We start from the raw sequence: 19,397 nt of genomic DNA on the forward strand, positions 1-19,397 counted from the left end.
AGGGTCTGGAGGAGAGACTTGCCTCTGGGACGTGCTCACTGTAGCGGTGTCTGCCGTAGCCTAGAAACGGCTCAGTGGAGGGTCCTCCGGCGCGAGGGGAGGGGAGAAGCGGCGGGACAGGTGCCCAGGGGAACAGTGCTCCGCCCTGGCGAGGAAGGAGGTCCTCCAACATGCGTGAGCCTTGAGGACGTCACAGGGACTGAAAGAAGCCCGTCACAGAAGGCCAAATACTGTGCGACTCCCCTCACAGGACACACCTCCCGTAGCCAAATTCACAGAGAGGGGACTGGTAGTTGCAGAGCCTGCAGGGGCCCAGCAAGGGGGAGATGCTCGTTGAGGGGCAGAGACCCGGGGCCACAGGAAGTCAGGCTCTGGCGGCATCACATAGCAAGGGGAGCACAGGCAACACTCCACGGTGGTCCGTGAAGGGGGTAGACCGCCTGTTGTTTGCTTTGAGCCGCATTACAAATAAAAACGTTAAGGAAAAAGGAGAAGCCCCAGAGAAAGAGTCATGGGAGTGCAGTGGCCAAGTGTGAAGGTGGCAGAGAGGTCAAGGCCCTTTGGGGCTTATGAGTAACTTCAGAGTCATCGGTGCAGACAGGTGGCCAGAAAGCCAGAGCACAGGGCACCCGAGAGGGCAAGGTTGTCCCCGGGGGAGCCGTGGGTGGGCGGCAAGGAGCCCTGTCTGGGTTTGGGTGCGAACAGGAAAGAGAGCCCGTGGGCGTGGGGGGCGGGGCGCAGAGCCCTCCTTCGTGGGGACCCTGCAGGGAACACCCAGCGCAGGGGAGGGGAGGAGCCGTAGAGTGCGGGCAGTGCTGGGGTCTTGGTGAGAGGAGCCCCCGAGGGGAGCCCCACACAGGGCTGTTGTGGGACTGGGGAAGGGGATGCCCCGGCTGGGGGTGGCCATAGGGTCTCTCCCTAAATTCAGTCCGCCAAGAGTGGACACCGACCGCGGACATGGGCAACGGGATTGGGGACAGCGGGGACAGCAGCTGCCCAGACAGGTGTTTTGTGCGTGGGCGGTGGATGAGGAAAGGGCTGCAGCGTTGGTTCTGGGTGGGCAGCCGGCGCGGCAGAAGAGGCGGTTTGCCCGTGGACAGCGCTGGCCCCACAGACCCGGCGCTGCTCCCGCTGAGGCCCTCCGCGGCCGCCCCCTCCATCCCGCCGTCCTCTGCGGCCGCCTTCTGCTCCCAGAAAACAGCGCGAGTCGTGAGTTTGTCTTTTTAATAAAAAATAAACTGTCTGTGACAAGCGGTCGTCTGGATCCCCAAATAAAGGAAAGGGGAGAGGAGAAGGCTCGGGAGGTCAGCCAGAGTGGAGGAGGGAACGAGGCTCAGACCACCCCGTCCTTCCAGCCACGGCAGGGGCCACAATCTGCCCCGGCTGAAACAAGAAGGAAGCTGGTCAGACCTCCAGAAGGACGTCCCAGGAGCCAGCAGCGCGGCCGGTAAGGGAGCGGGAGGGGCAGCTCCGGGCAGGGACCCGGAACAGCAGAGACTTGGTGTCCATGGTGGCGGCGGCAGCAGCCCCCCGTGGGGTCTCTGGGCAGCGGGCAGCAGCCTGCTGTGTCGTTCGTACCTCCGTGTTTGTTACCAAAGCGGAGCCTGAACAGTCCCAGGTCACAGGGGCTCCTAGAGCAGCATGTTTCTGGAAGGTCTTGGAATGGCCGGAGATGAAGGATGGGCTCCAGGTCTTGTCTGGTCCGGGCCTGGGACGACCCGGTGGAGAGCCCAGTGTGTGGCGGAGGGACAGCCCACGGGGTTCAGGCCGCTGTGTCCGGCCCGCTGAGGACCACCGGCGGCACAGCAGGAAGGCGGTGTTTTGTGCTCCTGCCTGTCCTGGGGCTACACTGCCCCAGGTCCCCCAGGCAGCCCAGCTGGGCATCCCGCCCTACCCTACCCTACATGGCTGCAGCCCTGCCCAGAGCCTACGCCACCTCTGTGCCCGGGGGGTGGTTGTCAGCGTCCACATCGCTGGCAGAGGTCCTGCATTCCTTGGGAGGCTGGAGGTGCTGCTCCCGACTCAGGGGGGCCTTCTCCCCTGGAGGCAGGGTCCCACAGCCCTGCACCTTGCCCCGGGCTCGGAGAGCCCCCAGCGGGGAGGCAAGGAGGAGGAGGAGGGCCCCTGAAAGCACTAAGGCCAGGAGCACAGTGACTGTGAGGAAGTGGGGCCAGTAGGACCGCTGGGCAGCCAGGGCGGCACCAGCCCCAACCCTGGTCAGTGGGGCATCCACACGCTCCCGGGGGATGCCTGCCAGCTCGGGGTCCAGGGCCAGGGGCTGGTCCTGGCTGTGCACCCAGTAGGAGACCACGGGGTGAGAGAAGCTGTTCTCTGTGGCCCAGCACTGGTACAGGCCTCCTACCCCGCCCTGCAGCAGCAGCACCAGGGAGCCGTTGTAGACTGCGGAAGACGCTTCTGGGATCTCAGCCGCACCGTGAGTCCAGCGGTACGAGGCCAAGGCCGAGAGGTGGGGGCAGGGGAGCTCCAGGATGGAGTTGGGCGCAGCCTGGACTTCTTTAACTGGAGATGAAGGAAGCGGATACGGCTAAGCGCAGGGGAGCAGGAGGGCAGGAAAGCTCTACCGACATCTGGACCCTGACCCCCCTCTCCACCTTCCAGTCCGGCCCCCACACTCAAAGCTGAGCCCTCGTCTGTCTCCAGTCTGGACCCCAGACTAACCTTGGTTCATCTGACTCCCACTCTGACACCACAACCGACTTCAGCCCCAGTCCGGAATCCCCGCTTGGAATTCCCATCCGCCCGCCCAAAGCCAGGCCTGAAATCCCTGCCCGGTCGGGTGTTGGGCTCGCAAGCTGGCGGGTCCTGGGGGAACAGCCACCTGAGCCTCCCCTCACCCTCCCCCCGTTCCACACTCACTGATTTGGGGGCGACTCTGGGGCTGGCGGCTCCTGCCCATGGGGCCAGTGGCGCAAGCCCACCCTGGGTTCCCTTGCTCCGTGTCCTGTCTCCAGGACCTCCTGCGAAGGCAGAGAGCAGACCTCAGGCCTTGAAACAGACGGACGTGGGAAGACGACGGAGGGCGAGAGGGTGGTGGGGGTCAGCACAGAGAAGACGCAGGCAAACCCAAGGGGGGGGGCAGCGGCGGGGGCAGCTCCAAGACCCCTCGCTTCAGCCCACCCCAGGAGGAGCCTCGGCCCCAGGAGGGAGACCCCGGGTGGGACCGTGCCCCACACGCTGGGAAAGAAGGTCCCGGTGGGCCAGCCTCCACTGCCGTCCGGGACCGGCACTCACGGGATGGGGCTGGGCACCAGGCGGCAGGTTCTGGACTCGGGGTCCCAGGCACAGTGGGGGTCCCGGGCCAGGACACAGTCCACGCAGCTCTCATAGATGCTGCAGTTGGCTCGGGGAATCCTCCAGATGCCCCCTGAGAAGCCTGCAAACACTGCGCCCTGGAAAAGAGAGGGACAGTGACCTCTGCACCCCCAGTAAGGACCCAGCCCCCCCCCCCAGCCCCGCCTCATCAGAAGGGCCCTTGCCACCTGCTCAGGGGCCAGCAGCAGGTTGCGGACAGGTTCCGGATCGAGGAACAGCTGGATCTCCTCCACCAGATGAGCACCGCTGTCCCCACTCACCACAGCCTTGTGGAGGGCCCCTGTGGCTGTGGAGAGACAGACGGTGGAGACTGTCACCTCCTCCACGGGCCCTCGTGCATGGCCTCTGACTCCAGACTCCTCCAAAGAGAACCCAGCACAGCCCATCAGGCTGCTCCCTCCCATGCCGTGGGGCTGACGGGAACTCTGTTAGCAATGGCTTGGAACCCCTTGCCCCTCTGTCTTTCCCTTGCAAGAACCCAACCCACACCCCCATGGACTTGGGGCCAAAGACAGCCACATGCTTCTGCAGAAAGCCCAGCAGCCTCCACCCTCAGCTCCCCTGAGTGTCCCTCCTCCACGGGCCTCAGGGAGGTCACGCTGACCGCGTCGTTAGAAATCGCACCCCCCGGCTGTGGCTGGGGGTCCTCCCTCCCTCCAAATCAATTTCTAATCTCAAAACACACGAGGTCCGTGGCTCATGTGCTACACACGTCGTCTGTCTCCCTGCGTCCCACAGGCACCGAGCTTTCGTCGGTCCTGCTCTCTGCTGGAAGCCAACAGGCGCTGAGCGGGGACAGTGGCTGTGATCAGCGCACCGGTAGCTTTCTTCCACGGAAGCTCAAGGTCATCTACCCCCACCAGGCCTTCAACACACAGGCCTGGCAATCTCGCAGGTCCCCCCGCTGACTCTCTCTCCTTCCTTCACACTGACTTGTGAATGTAACCCTTTCTCCTCACACCTCCCTGCTTCTCCACCCCTGGTCCCCAGCCCCAGACCCCATGTCCTCCTCCTGTACGGAACACCAAACCCTGCCTGCGACAGCCACCTCTGCTCCCTGCCGGACACCCGCCCCCAGCCTGACCTTCTTCTACTTCCCCACCCCGTCCCAGCATGGGGGCTGCCCCCCACCTGCGTCCTGGACTCCAGCTTCCTCCTGGCTCTGCATCACCTGCCAGTCACCCCTGACCTGCCTGCTCACTTCCTCACTGGTTGCCTCTCTCCTGCAGCCTGAGGACCTTTCCATCTTAAAAAAAAGAAGCCTGCTGGCAGGAGCCCCCTCCTTCCTCCAGTCTCCTCTCCCCGCTTCTCTTCACGGCCAACTTCCTGAAGGACTGTCCCCACCCCCCACTGGCTGCTCCCAGCCACCCGCCACCGGCTCGCTTCTTCACGGCTCTAATGGGGCTTCGGGAGACAAACAGCTCCTGGTCCAGCCATCAGAGCCCTCTGTGCTCTGTGTCCATTACCCCCTCCAGACTCAAAGCTCAGACAGGGTGGACACTGGGCTGTCGGGTGGCCCCACCGTATCCTAGAGCCCCGAGGGACGCCAGACACATAGCAGGTGTCTGCATTTGCAGAATGAGAGCGGGAGTGCACGGAGTCCGCAGCCTGAGTCACAGTCCCCACCTGGTGGCCGCGGGACATCGGGAGACTTTACTCACTGGTGCCCAGGTACAGGACCAGATGGCTGTGCCCGTCGGCACCCTGGGCTGTCTCCACCGCAAGCCTCGTGTACTCCACACCAGACTTCACCAGCAGGGGTGTCCCCACCACCTGCTCGTCCATCAGGAAATGGTCCTTCATGAAGGTCAAGGCTTTGTCAGAGGAGGGGCCCACGGAGCACTAAAAGGGGAAGGAGGAGCCTCAGGTCAGTGCTCTCTGCCCTGCAAGCTCACTGTCGCCTTCCCGCACCCCCACTGGTCCCTCTCTCAAGGCAGTCCTCATCTCAGGACCCTGGGGCTGCTGAATTCCAGGCCCCGCACACAGCACAGCGTGTCACCGGCTCACGGTGCCCCACTCCATCAGCTGCTGCTGTGCAGATGTCTCTTCCCCTCCACACGCTTCCATTTCCTCATCTGTGATGTGAGGTAAGAACATCTGTGTTTCACTCTGATGCCAGAAGGAGCACGTGCACCTACTCTCACTTCCTCCCCCTACCCCGGAAATGGGGGGACGGGGCAGGGCGAGAGCAAAGGCAGACGCAGGGTGAAAGCTGAAGTCAAACGATCAAAGATGGTAAAAGACTGAGCAGGAAAAAAAGGAAAGAATTTTCTTAAGCCAGCCCCGGGGTAGCCAAAAGGGTCTGACTTACAAGGCAGACTCTCTAAAGGTCACGAATGGCAGCAGCCACCTTTGGAAGTGGGGGGTGAGGGTGGGGGTTGCCGCGTCAGGAGGGCAAGCTGAGGTCCCACACATGGGGGGTGGGGGGGCTGGCCCTGCAGGCCTTGGGCCCAAGACTGGAAGCTCCTTCTCTGGAGACCAGAAAGCAGAGAGTCTCTGGACACGGGCAGCAGGTACACGTAGAAAGCAGGGGGAGAAGGCGGGGAGACCAGTGCATGTGGGGGCATGGTCCCCCGGCCCCCCAGGGCCGGCAGCCAGGCCGTCTCCCTCCAAGCACAAGGCTGGAAGAGGGCCCCAGAAAACTGGCTGCAGGTCAGAGGTAAGACCTGTTGATACTGACTCAGAGGACCCCTGAGAATACTGCCCGGCCAGGCCACCTTCCATGGGGCATCAGGGAGCCCCCGCTGGGGGTCATGTCCACGGAAGAGGCTTCCGGAGAGCTTCACGGGCCCTTCTCACGAGAACAGAGAACCCGGGGCCATCAGACCCGTGAGTTAAATCATGAACACAAAAGGGACCAAAACGAACTGATGGAAAAAAAAAAAGAAAACGAAAAGCTAAATGACCTAGAGGAAACAGACCCTCTCCCAGCAAAGAACTACTGAAGCGGTCTTATGCCCCCGTGGAGCTCTGATTGGACGGAGTCTCTAGGCCCAGCCTCCAACAAGACACAGGAGCAACGGCAACTCTGCCACAGAGACCCGAAAGCTCCAAGATCTAGACGGAGAAAAATTCCACAGGACAAGCAAATGGCAAGAGAAAAGAAGACGGTGGAACGTACAGATTAAAAGAGCCTTAAAAGAACAACAAATCCAAGGGGCACCCAGCGGGCTCCATCGGAATGCATGCTGCTCTCCATCCCACGGGGTGAGTTCTAGCCTCACGTGGGTGTACAGATTACTTCAATAAGTAAATTTAAAAAAAAAAAAAAAAAAGAGGGGCACCTGGGTGGCTCAGTGGGTTAAGCCTCTGCCTTCAGCTCAGGTCATGATCTCAGGGTCCTGGGATCAAGCCCCGCATTGGACTTTCTGCTCAGCGGGAGCCTGCTTCCCTTCCTCTCTCTCTGCCTGCCTCTCTGCCTACTTGTGATCTCTCTCTGTCAAATAAATAAATAAAGTCTTAAAAAAAAAGAAAGAAAGAAAAAACCCCCAGCTAATCCAAGGTTACATATCTTACTTAGATTTTGATTCAAATAAACTATTTTGGGGCACGTGGGAGACTCAAATGGGTAAGCGTCTGCCTTCAGCTCAGATCAGGATCCCAGCGTCCTGGGATCAAGTCCCCAGTCGGGCTCCCTGCTCAACAAGGTGTGAGCCCCTGTTCATGTGTTTTCTCTCTCTCACTCACTCCATCAAATCAATCAATCAATCAAATCCTTAAAAACAAAAGAAAAAAATTAAAAAAAAAAAAAAAGAGGAAGCCATGGGATGTCAACCACGAGGACTTCACGGAGAAATACAAAGGAAATGCCCAGAAGACAAGAAGGGAAATTCTAGGATGGTGGCAGTGTGTGTGTGTGTGGGGGGGGGGGCAGGTCTGGGCTGCAGCTCATGGGAACCACCTCCAGGAAGGCAAACCCGTTAGAATGCCTAAAGCATCTGTCTTCAGAAGAGATGCAGATCACTGAGGAAGGGTCTGGGGTAGAATGAATGATAAGAGCTTAGAAAACAAAGCAGCGAAAAGACAAAAAGAAAAAGAAAAGAAAAGAAAAAGCAAATTAAGAAAGTAAAAGAAGAAAAAAGAAAGAAAAAGAAGAGAGATAGTTACACACCCCCAGGAAATTTTGAAATTATGCAAAAAGGAAACGTAATCAGGGTCTGCTTCCTGACTCAGCTGTGCATGAGTCCTGATCTAAATACTGATCTAACCAAAATTACTATAAAACTCTGTTGGGAGATGACGGCTGGGTGCAGTGGTGTGCTGGTAAAACAGTTCGGGGGTGCGGGGACGCGCTGCCCTAATTCCCGCGGGTCTCAGGCCACCGGCGTCATGTCAGCACACATGAGCTTGGAAACAGATGCCCCCAAACGATTCTTGCTGGCTGCTGCAGGCCAGCTCCAGTGCCTATGTGCCTGGGTAGGGGTGAGGGGCATAGGGATATCGTCACCACCCAGAATGGGGATTCGATACATCCTACTGAAACTCAAACATCAAGAAGGAGCAATAACAGTATGTTAGAGATTTGGAGATAAATACAAAAGGTATCAGCTCAGCTAAAAGAGGTTGTCCCTCTACAGGGGGAAAAGTGTAGGACGCTGCATAGGGCTGTTTTTGGTAACGGACCACGTAGATCTGTAAGATTCTGTAAATGCTGTCAGTATTTACAGAACTCAACTCTGATCAAAACACAGAAGTTAAATAAGAAAGGCAGAATCAGATGCCCAGGCAGTTCTTGGCACAGCCAGGGTTCCCTTGATTCCTCCATGATACACCCGGGTACTTGGGGTGCACTTAGCGGCGGGGGGACTTCTCTGTGTGTAGGATGCACGGACACCTGTGGAATGTGGGCCACGGGAGCAGGTGTGTACCTGAGCAGACAGGACTGGGTAACATTTATCAGACACTGATCGTGCCACAATGGGTACTTCCATATGCAGGACATGTGTGTATCAGTGGAGCGGAGGACTGCTGGGTGTGGGGGGGTGGTACTCACGCTGCCTGGCCGGGGACTGATCTCGGGGACCCCATAAGTAGTCCAGCGTGATGTCTCTTTGTTCAACTCCTTGTACTTCCCCTCAAAGACACGCTTGATGTCCTTGAGAGCGAAGGCACAGACAGCAGAGCTCCTGGTCCCACCGATCTGCCTGGGGACAGCCAGAGCAGACACAGTCATCTCCTCTGCTCTACCAGCTCCAGGCCTGGCCCACCCCTGTGAGAAAGCCCTGAAGGGCAGGAGTGTAGAGGGCCCAGCTGGCCTACTGCTGTTTACTGCCCCTCCCCCACCACCCCCATGATAGGGGCCAGGAGAGCCCCTCACTCTGGCTCATTTTAGGATTATCCTTAAGGATAATTAGCTGGGGCTCAGGTCTTGGGGCGGCTCCTTCCTGTCTTGCCCAGGCTGGGCTGTACCCATTGGAGGGCCCATGGAACCTGCCCCTGATGATGAAGCCCTGATCCTTTGGGCCTCCTGGATTCCTGGTCCTGGGACAACCAACCAGAGCCTGACTATGAGACTATTTTTATTCCTTCAGCCCTGGTCTGTGAAGACAGGTTTCTCTTGTTCCCTTTAGCCAGATTGTGGCACACCCCACATTCTCAGTTCTGGATGCCACTGATACCAGGCCCTGCTGACAGCAGATACCTTTGGTACCTGACATACGGTCATCAGACACCTGGGGCCAGATCACAGCAAATCAATGAACTTTTCCCAGCCTCCAAGCAATGACTATTCTTATCTTAGTGACACTGATGGTGTTTCCCTCTTTGCTCTGGACATTGGGAAGCTCAGAGCTAAATTTGTAACCAGCATCCTAACACTGCACCAGCGACAGCCATCTGTGATGTGCTGACCCTGTCCCTGCCTTCTCGTTCTCCTTTTACTCCCATTTCATCGGTTTGACCTTATCTGGTGTCAACGTTCCCCTTCCATAAGCCTCCTATCCTTCTTGGAAGGGGGCAGGTTATAAACCAGAAAGAACCTCTCTGGGCCTAATTTTCCCACCTCCACGAAGGTCATGAGTCAGATTCCTGGGACGTGGGGACGAGTCCATGCCTTCCTAGGTGAAGTGCATGCAGGGGCCGCTCTGGGCCCCACGACACGCGTGCCGCCCCTGCGTCCCCACCGCTCTGCTCACCACTGAGAGCTGAAGGTCGCGTAGACGAGAGGCTCGGCGGAGGCGGCGGCGGGCAGCAGGACAGCGTGGCGGATGACGTTGAAGGGCAGCTGCCCCGGCTGGGAGCACAGCAGCTGGGCCTTCAGGAAGGTGGTCCACTTCTTCTGCAGCAGCTTGTCCCCGCCCACGTCGTTCTAGGGCCGCGGGGGCGGAGTCAGGGCCGCCTCGCCCCCCGTCGCCCCGCCCCCGTCCCGCTCCCATTGGGCCGTGAGAGATAGGCCCCGCCTCCGCCGCGTCCCCAGTGGCTCCCCCGACGGCCGGCCCCGCCCCCCGCCCGGGCCGCAGACCTTGCAGACTCTGGCCACCCGCGACGTGTGGAGCTTCTCGAAGAACTCGAACTCGCTGGCCGTCTCCTCGAAGAAGAAGTACACGAAGTGCGTGGAAGGGATGGCGGCCACGAAGGAGGCGTCCGCTGCGGGGCGGGGCGGGGCGGGGAGGCTTAGGATTGGGAGCCCCCCAACCCCCCACCCCGGGCCGGTTGTGCCGCCCAATGGGACGCCCCACGGCCCCTGCATGCACTTCACCTAGGAAGGCATGGACCCGTCACCACGTCCGGGAGGTGGCGCTGGGGCGGGAACTGTACCCCCTCCCCTAACACAGAGGACCACGGGGTTCGGGAACCGCGGCTTTGGGGCCTGGTCTCCGCGCTCAGGGCAAGGCCAGACCTGGGCTGGGGGCTCGGGTCCTTACGCTGCAACCAACGAAGAAAATTGTCGGTCTTGAGGACGGGCTGGGGTCCCAGCGTGCGGAGCAGGATGGGCTCGCTGCCCAGGAAGTTGTTCATGGTGCCAGAATAGAGCATCCCATCTAGGGGAGAGGGCAGGAGGCATCCTCCAAGGAGGGTGCGGCTTCCTGGGGCGCCCACCGCCCAGCCCAGCTGGTAGACCCCACTGAGCACCCTTGTTAGGGACTCCTGCGGCAGGAAGAGCCTCCCTCCTCGTCCTTCGGCTCGCTGGCCTTGTCCGGCCCTTCCCTGGCTGCTCCCTCGCTCGCCCAGCTGAACCCCCTGCCAGAAAGGATCCCTCTTTCCTCCCCAGAGGTGGCGGTGCTTTCTGCTTCCACGCCTTGGTCCCACTCTTCTCCTCTTGGAACATCTTCCCTGTGCGTCTACCCCAATTTCCAAGGTCCCACTCAAAAGCCAAAGGCCACCTCCTCCAGGAAGCCAGGGTGGGGAGTCCGTTGTGGTTTGTGGATGGGAGGGTGCAGACAGTGATGTCGCTATAATCTATGGACAAGTGCCTGAGCCTCAGGCCTCTTCTCTGCCAAGATCCCTCCCAGGTGCCCCTGCCTGTGTGAACGAACCTCTCTCTACCTCTCCCCCCACCTCCTTTGTGGTTGGGGAGCTGGTGGTTGGGGTGCTGAGTGCCCCTCCAATCTAGTGCTCTGAGGCTCCCGGCTTCCCCTCCCTCTGTCCCCGGCCTTTCAGGAAACTGTCAGCTTCCATATTCCACAGAACGACCCGGGAAAGTCCCTGCCGGGAACCTGATGCTCACCTGTCAAGACAGCCGTGTGCTTATGGGCAGGGTCAAAGGGGCTCTGGCCTTTCCCCTCCACAACCTTGTCCTCGGAGATGGGCAACAGGTAGGAATCTCGGAGTTCCTAAAGGGGGGGAGAGGCTGGGGGCCAGAACGCCAGAGTCTCATGTCTGGGAAATGGGGGGCGTGAGGAAGGGAGAGGGATGTGGAGGGGAACTGGGGCCAAGAAGCTCACGAGGGTCCCGCATCCAGAAGAGCAGGGTTTTCCAGAGCTAGAGAGGGTGGGGAGGGGCGGGGGCAGGGTGTAGGTGTGAGAAGGGATGTTCGGGTCTGGGCGCTGGTGCCCCGTAACTCACAATGAAGGTACAAGCAGGGCTGAAGGCAAAGGTGCCGCAGGTGTACAGGTGGGTGGCGTTGAAAGAGACCAGGACGCGGATAAAGTTGAAGCACTGTGTCTGGGGAGATAGAGAATCCGGGTGTCTGGCCACTTGCCCCACACGCTTGGGCCACGGGCTGCCCCCCCACTTCCTGGTGGGGAGAGGGCCCAGAATTGCTGGGGGGGGGGGTCCCTGGACATCTTCACAGAACGTGATGCAGGCGATCGCCTAGGAAAGAAGCCTCCTCCACTGCCGGCCCAACCAGATGCCATCCAGTGATGGTCTGGGGACTGGGGGTTCCCCACCCAGTGTCCCTACACCCCTACCTCCACTCACCTCATTGCTCTTCTTCTTAAAGGCGCATTCACTCTTTTTCCGGTCACTGGCCGGCCAGGGGATCTGCAGCGGTAGGGGTCGGGAGGGAGAGGGCAGTGAGGTCTTCTGCTCGAGCTTTGACCCGCTGTCCTCTCCTCGGGTCTGCTTTAAAGCCACCAGCATGCACAGTGGTCAGTGCACACTGATGAGCTGTAATAACACCAGCCCTTGACCCTGGCCATTGCCCGAAGGATACCGGTGTTCAGGAGGGTGCGGCTCTACGGGAGAACCCAGCCTGTGGAATGAGACCCGAGTTTGAATCCAGGCTCAGCCACCCCCTGGGTGAGGGGTCCTAGGCCATTGCACAGGCTTCCGGAGGGCACAACCAGTGTCATATGGAAAGTACCCAGTACCCAGCGGGCTAGGCAGAGCGGCAGTCGACAAACCACACGTTTCCTGGGGAACTTGTTTAAAATGTCAGTTCCTGGCTCACACCTCAGAGAATCTGCATTTTCAGCCCGTATCCCGTATGCACAGGTGGCCCAGAGACCACACCCTGAGAGACACAGCGAGGGAGATGAGGGACCCTCGGCCCTATCCCTCCCCCCCCCACCCCGTCCTCCTCACAGTGTCCCCAGCAGGAGGGTGACTGTGATTTGACACGGAAGCTTCGGGGATTTCTGCCAGCAGGTGGACATCGTACTGTTGATCTAACTCCAGTCCACGCTTCCTTCAGTGTCAGTGATTTCCGTATCATCCATTTTAGCAATTAATGTTATTCTTCCAGGATGCATGGTACCAGCAAGCAGTGAGGCCACCATGGTGTTTCTTATCTGCTCTGCAGACCAGATACTGCGCCGGGAATGACTGATCGCCGCGGGTTAGAGTGGACAGCGCTTGCGCAGTGAGTCGTGCGTGGGCAGTCCAGGCCCCCGGCAGCTGCCCGCCCCCCCACGCACCCGGCCGCACCCTTCATCCCCGGCCTCCTCACCATGTTCTTCAGCTTGGGCATCCCTGGGTCCTGGATATCCAAGGCCAGAATGGCCTCTCGAGCCCCCACGTAGAGAGTGCCTCCGTCATCGCTCAGGAGCAGGGTGTCGAAATCCTGGAGGCCCTTCTGGTGGAAGAGGCTGAGCGCCCTGTGTCCCTCCCCTGTTGGGAAGTGATGAGAAGGGGTGAGTGATGAGGGAGGGCTGGGCAGGCAGATGATTCCTGAGGTCACGGTGGGGGGTGCTGAGGAGAAGGGTTGGCAGAGTGTGCTCCCCTGGCCTTGGAAGCTCGACCGGCTCTCCATCAGCGGCTCCCTTCCCCCGCCTGCCCGTAGCATAGGAGGTCTGTGTGGAGCCCATAGGAGAGACAAGAGGCTGCCAGAGACAGGCTAATGACAATCTGGGACTGGGGGAAGGTGGCCTGCACCCAAGAGATAGACAAAGGGACGGGAAATCGAGCAAGGCACGTGGACATTCTTCCAGGCCTGGGGGGCGCTGGGGGCAGGGGAAGGATGCCCTGATCCTCCCCAGGGAGGAGCAGGGGAGCAGCAGGCAGAGGGACAGACAAGAAGATACTGTGAGCCACATGGGACGGTGTGTCGCGGTAGCTGTGGGCTGTAGGGTCACACTTGCTGACCCCCCTTCCTCTCCTCTAGCAGGAAGCTTCAGCCACTAGAATCACAGCCAGAGGCTGAGCGGAGGGGACCATCGGTCTTCAGAGGCCCCTGTTGGCATGGCTGGATGTCTCCGGGGTGGGGGAGGCGAGCTGGTTCCAGGAGGGACACGCCAGCAACAGGGACAAGCTCCTCCGTCCCCTCACGGGCGCATTGGCACCTTGGCCCTCGGTGGAGGACCGTCTCGCTAAGACTTACTTCTGGAAGCTCTGACAATCTAGGACCAAAAGGAGAGGCTAGCAAGGTGCTGGAGGCCTCCCCCAGAGCTCACAGAACCGAACCCCCTTCGCACAGCTCCTTGCTGACATGCCTCCCCACTCGAGCCTGCGAGCCCCCTGAGCACGGCCGAGTGTTGCCTCCTTTGGTAACCCCAGCACCCACACCTCCTGCAGGACCATGTCCTTCCCGGACCTCTCCCTGGAAGTAGGAGAAACATGGGCCCCTACAGCCTCAGCAAGAAACCAGCCGACAGGCGCGCCTGGCGGGGCTCAGTAGATTAAGCACCTGCCTTCAGCTCAGGTCATGGTCTCAGGGGTGTGGGCTCTCTGCTCAGCGGGGCGCCTGCTTCCTCCTCCCCCTCTGTCTGCCTCTCTGCCTGCTTGTGATCTCTCTCTCTGTGTAAAATAAATAAAATCTAAAGAAGGAAAGAAAGAAACCAGCCGGTAGCGTCCCAGGGTTTGGACCCCAGCAGGCCGCCCTGATTCTCTTATTCCTGGGGCCCATGGCACCGGACACGACACGGTCCGGCACGGTCCGTGTGGTTGTCATGTGCCTGCCATGTCCTGGGCCGCCGGGTCCACGGATAACCTCCTAGCACGGGCCTTGGTTTGGGGTGTGTGTGAGAGCAGTTACGGTCTGCAGTGCCCAGCTTGAGGAAGCCACCACCTCTGAGAAGCGCCCCGGTCCCTCCTGTCCCTCAGTCTTTCGCCACACGGTTTCTTCACTCCTTCCTCAGTCTCTGGCACTGCGAGACCACAATCTCCAACCCCCGGCCCCAGCCCTTGCCTCCCCCTCTCCCTCCGTCTCGGTCCTCCTCTCGCCCTCCCGTTTAGCCCCACCGGCCCTCAGACCCTTACCTGCGCGGTAGGTGATCCTGGGCATGGGCTCCTGCCCTCCGCCCCCTGCAGTCAGCGGGAGCGGCACCGCCAGGAGCAGCTGGGAGAGGAGAAGGCCCCGGAGGCTCCAGGGGTCCCGGCCGGGGGCTGGGAGGGCCATGCTCAGCGGGAGGCTGTCACCAGATGGCTCTGGGGAAACAGGCGTCGGGCACTCTCAGAGTGAGCCCTCCTCACCACATCCCCCCCGGGGACCAATGGGAGAGCCCCAGGCAGCAGAAGTGGGGGTGGGGGTGGGGGTGCCGGGGAGGGGACAGCTTCCTTTTCAGGGTGCCCGCAGAGTCTCACTTCCATCACCCGCAGGCGCCCGCCCGCTGCCTCGCGCTGCCCTCGGGTCCGAGTCCCGCCGTCAGGCCGTCGCCCTGACCTCCGGCCACCCCGGGCCCTGGCCCCGCTCTGTCTTTGCTCTCCTCACTCTCAGGAAGTCCCTCTTGCTGTCTCCTCCTTTCCTTCCCTTCCCCAGAGTCCCGACCCCAAAGCCCTTCCTGGCCCCCGGAAGGGGAGGTTCTGGAGAGCACATTCCCCCACTTAAAGCAGAGGGGAGCCGGCCGGCCGCCCCCCCGCACTTTCAGACCAGCGCGCACCCTGGGGCTGCGTCTTGTCCGCTGGCCTCGGACGACCCGGGCGGGCCTGCTCCGACCGCTCCCCTCGGCTCAGCCAGGCGCCGGCCTGCAGTTGTTTGATGCCCAGACCTACCTGGCCCCCTCCCTGCAGGGCGGCGATGAGGAGCCAGCAGCCTCCTGGCACTGCCCGAGCGTCCGCAGCTGACCCTCTCCCTGGAGTCTGTCTCCCCGGGGCGCTGCATCTGTGTCCCCAGGATGGTCTACCCCCAGCCACCTGCCCCTTCCTGCATACCCTTGAGCTAGCCACAGCGCAGAAACCCGGGTGGCCGGACTCTGGGGTGGAGGGGGTCCCCAGGCCCCGGAGGCAGGGGACAGAGGCCTTAGCCCGGCTGGGCCGGGAGCGCGGCCCTCCGGGTGCCCATAGTGCCAGAGCCAGCCCTGGGAGTTCTGGAAAACCAGAATTTCCACCTCTCGAGTCCTGACAGATCCCTGGCTTGGGCTTGGGCGGAAGTGGGGGGGTGTGGCAGTCAAAGAAAGGAGACTCGCCTCTGTCTCCCCTCCTCTCTCCCTGTCCGTCCAGAAAGCTGAAAAGGCCAGAAGGTTTCTGGGTCACGTCAGCCACCCCTCTACCCTCTGTCATGCCACATCCCGTCTGACCAGACCAGGAATGACTACTCTTGCTCGAGCCCTCGCAGCTGGGAGCCATGACCCGGGCTTCGCTGTTCCTCTTTCGGCTTGCCCACAAGATGAGATCTCCTCCTGGCTGGGGGCCTGGACGGGCCTGCAGCTGGCTGACCCCAGACCCCCACTTCCAGCTGAGCCTCCGGCTCTTACCCGCAGCTGTGCCGACCCAGTCCCTCTGCAGCCTGGTCTCCGTCCCCTTCGGGGCAGCACAGGCTGGGTGGCCCAGAGCATGTCCCGTCTGCGGTCACACCTCTGGGACACACTGCTGGGGCGCCCAACCCCCCCCATAGCTCACCTGCCCCTGGAGGCCCCCGGGGGAGCCTCATAACGCAGAGTTAATGACACATCTCGCACTGAGGGCTCACAGCCTATGAAGTGGGGAGTTTCCGGCCTGCTCAGCCGAGGCTGGCTGGCTGCTGGGTTAAGAGCATGGCCATCCCTGGGCTGACCTGACTCCGACCGCGACCCAACTCCTTCTCAGATGCCCATTCCTCGGGCGGGGAGTCCTTCCTGTCCTGCCAGCCCTCTGGCCACGACGCAGCCCAGGTCACTCCCTAGAATTTCCTCTTGGGCACCCCAGCACTCTTTCCTCATCTCTCTGCTCCCATTTCTCTTCCGTTCTCCTCGGGGCTGGTCTCAGCAAGACCCCTCCAGACAACTGTCACAGAGGTTGGTGGCCAGGTCCTTGGGAGAAGCCGGGGAAGGGGCGGCAAGCCGCTAGAGAAAGTCTTTCGACTCCCAGAACCCTGGAAAAGTCCCACCTGGACCCCACCTTCTGCGCCTCCCCACCTCCCAGCCCAGATTGGGACCTGCCCTGGCCCTGGGCCTCTCTGCTCCAGCAGATTTGGCTTATCTGGGTCACAGGGAGGAGTTCTGGTGGGGGGAGGTGGGTGGGGGAGGCGGGGGAAGGAGCTCCAGCCCACGCTCTCAGCCCGACGCCCTGCTCCTGCCTCTGGAAGTGTTTGATTCAACAGCTGGGTTTAGCTCCCCCTTCCCCAGGGACCCAGGAATTTTCCTTCTGGCCCGGGGCATCTTCCCCAGCGCCTCCAGCCAACACGAATAGTTGGAGATGGAGCTCTGGTCTGCCAAGAACTTCTGCAGCTGGCTACCATGGCAGTCCCATTTCCCAGGTGAGGCGAGTGAGGCTCAGGGAGGCTCCCCAGGGAGAAGCCAAGTTAGAGTCAGATCTGAAATCCTAGGCCACCCGGTGGCTGGGGAGCACTTACTCCCGCTGTCCTCCCTTAGCTCAGAGCCACTTGGGCAGGGAAGACAGCTGGGAGGGTGCGTGCTGCTGGCTCGGGCTCTCCTGGCTGAGAGCGCGTCTCTCAGGGGACTCCCAGTGCAAGAGGGAAGGGAAACCTTGGCAGGCAGAAGCCCCACACCCAGGAGGGCTATGGAGGTCGCAGGAAGACCCAGACCGGAGGAAGGGCACTGCACCCCGCCCCACCCCTGCCTCTCTTGCATGGGAGGCCCTGGAGTCAGACTCCGCAGTCCACACCGCCGCCCGCTGTAGCTGGGGAGCCCGCCGCCGGCTGGGGTCAGGGGCACGTGACCTGGGCAGCCGCAGGAGCCCGCATTCAGAAGGGCCCCCGTGCGTCGGGTCTGTGGCTCTCCAGCGGCCTCCTGAAGGCGGCTGATGGTTTCTGATGGGGACCCCCTCACATCTCCCTCTGCACCAGGCGGGCAGACAACGTAGCAAGTCCTGCCCACAGCCTCCAGCCCCCTGCTGGCAGGGCCCCACCTCCCTCCTGCCTGTCCCAATGAAGAAACCAGGGCCCAGCAGGGGAGGTCTTGGGAGGGTTGTGCAGGTGGGGGGTGGCAAGAAGGGGTCAGGGGTTCAGGGACAAGGTCTGAGGGGCCGTGATGTTGCATAGCCCCAATGTGGCGGTCCTCCGGCTCCTCTCTCCCCAGCCTGGGCACCCCCCAGTAGCAGCAATGCCGAGTTGAGCCATGTCCCCCACCCCAGGGTCCACCTCCTCTGGGGGCTCCTCCCCCATGGCCCCTCGGTCACATCAAACAGCAGACCCTTTCTGCCAAGCTTTCTGGCCCAGGGTGGAGATCTAGCTGTGGGGGTTAGAGGTGGGAGGGGAGATGGAGGTGTCATTCTGCACCCCACCCTGTGCTCACCCCCTGCACCCCTACCTTGTGCTCACCTCTGCACCCCTACTCCATGCTCCCTCCCCCTACACCCCTACCCTGTGTTCATCCCCTTGGACCCCTATTCTGTACTCACCTTCCCTGGACCCCTACCCCATGTTCACCTCCCCGGCATCCTTACCCCATGGTCATCCCTCGTACCCCTACCTTCTGTTCACCCCCTGCACCTCTACCCCATACTCACCCCTGTATACGCCTACCCTGTGCTCACCCCCCTGCACCCCTACCCTGTGCTCACCTGCTCCTACCCTGTGTTCACCCCCCTGCACCCCTACCCTGTGCTCACGCTTTGCACTCCTACCCCATGTTCACCCTCCTCCCCTCCCCATCCTGTGCTCACCAGAGAACTCTGGGGCACTTTGTCTCCTCAGTGCCCCAGGGCACATGGATACCTCACTGAGAGGGGCTCCAGGAGTGGGGAGAAAGACTTTGCCAATGGCCCAGCAGATCCCACGCCCCCTAGCCCCTCTCCCTTCCAGCCTCAGGGGCAGCCCCAGAAGAGCCCAGTCGTGGGGAACACCAGCCTCCTGGCTCCCCTTCCTGCATCCCACCTGCCCTGCCCCTTGTTGCTCTCTTTTTATGACCACAGCCAAGTCAAGTCAACTTATGCAGAGCAGCCTACTGTGTGTCAGGCACTAGGGGTGCTCCCAGCTTCCACTCCCCCAGCCTCCCCGCCTCTTCCCGCCCACACTGTCTCTCAGCCTTCCTGCCACCCGCCCAGCGCGACCTCCCTAAGCCTTTCGCCGGGGCCTCCTAGGCTTCCTCCTCCAATCTGACTGTGCTGGAAGGCTGAGCAGAGTAGCACACACAATGGCCCGACCCCTCCGTCTGCCCCCTCCTCAGGGCAGAGGCAGCATCAGACAATGGCCCGCCCCTCCCTTCAGTTCTCCCGCTTCCTTACCTGGAGCTCCGGGATGCACCGTGCTTCCCTCCCCCCCGAATGCCGGGCAGTTCCTGTCTCCCAGGGCCTCCGTCCCTGCCACGCCCCCGCCCCCCATCCTCAACCCCATCCCGCCTCACTGGTCCTCAGTCACCATGGCGACCGCATCTCTAAGTGGGAGGGACTAGAATCTCCCCATATTCTTCCTCCTCCTACTCGTGTCCCCCTGCGCCCCACCTTCTGCGGCTCACGGATCCACATGTGTGGGGGAGGCGGGGATCCAGCTGTGGGGGGTAGGCAGGAGGGAACACTAGCCCCTGGGGGGCCTTGCTCAGCTCTTTCTCCCCCATCCAGCAGGCATCACCTCACAGATGTCCCCCAGCTGGGTTCAGGGGTCAGATGGTGCTAAATTCTTTCCTGGGGTCCGTTTCTCTGGGTTTCGCTCTTCCCTGGGAACTGCGTCTATGTAGGAGGGGTCCCAGCCAGCTGCCAGCCAGCCTGACCCCATGCAGACTGAGATTGCCAAGGAGGAGGCAAGTGAACCCACAGATGTCCGGGCAGATTAACTGAGAGGCTGGGTCTCAGAAGCCCTCTTCTGTCCTTAGTATCCCCAGTCCCCCGGGAAGGGGTCCACCACCACGCTCAGGCTGGTGCCACGGCCTTCT

At 61.3% G+C, this 19,397-nt stretch overlaps 1 protein-coding gene across 9 annotated transcripts in view; it reads right to left on the reverse strand.

Annotated features, from left to right (window-relative positions):
• Positions 1-1,210: 1,210 nt before the first annotated feature.
• The window catches only part of SEMA4A (semaphorin 4A), a 78,523-nt gene continuing 60,336 nt past the window's right edge, over positions 1,211-19,397 (reverse strand). For 3 of the 9 annotated variants that reach the window (XM_082703392.1, XM_082703391.1, XM_082703389.1), the window contains exons 2-15: positions 14,413-14,580; positions 12,665-12,825; positions 11,695-11,757; positions 11,338-11,436; positions 11,000-11,105; positions 10,197-10,313; positions 9,794-9,918; positions 9,468-9,640; positions 8,327-8,477; positions 4,995-5,175; positions 3,501-3,619; positions 3,253-3,410; positions 2,878-2,978; positions 1,211-2,520 (exon numbers count right to left, since the gene is read on the reverse strand). In XM_082703392.1, coding sequence (XP_082559518.1) covers positions 1,928-2,520; positions 2,878-2,978; positions 3,253-3,410; positions 3,501-3,619; positions 4,995-5,175; positions 8,327-8,477; positions 9,468-9,640; positions 9,794-9,918; positions 10,197-10,313; positions 11,000-11,105; positions 11,338-11,436; positions 11,695-11,757; positions 12,665-12,825; positions 14,413-14,551 — 2,286 coding nt within the window. In that variant the 5' untranslated portion in view covers positions 14,552-14,580 and the 3' untranslated portion in view covers positions 1,211-1,927. The other 6 variants (XM_082703386.1, XM_082703388.1, XM_082703385.1 and 3 more) reach the window with 6 other exon arrangements.

The sequence above is a fragment of the Mustela nivalis genome (genome assembly GCF_964662115.1).
Source record: "Mustela nivalis genome assembly, chromosome: 16".
Lineage (NCBI taxonomy): Eukaryota > Metazoa > Chordata > Mammalia > Carnivora > Mustelidae > Mustela > Mustela nivalis.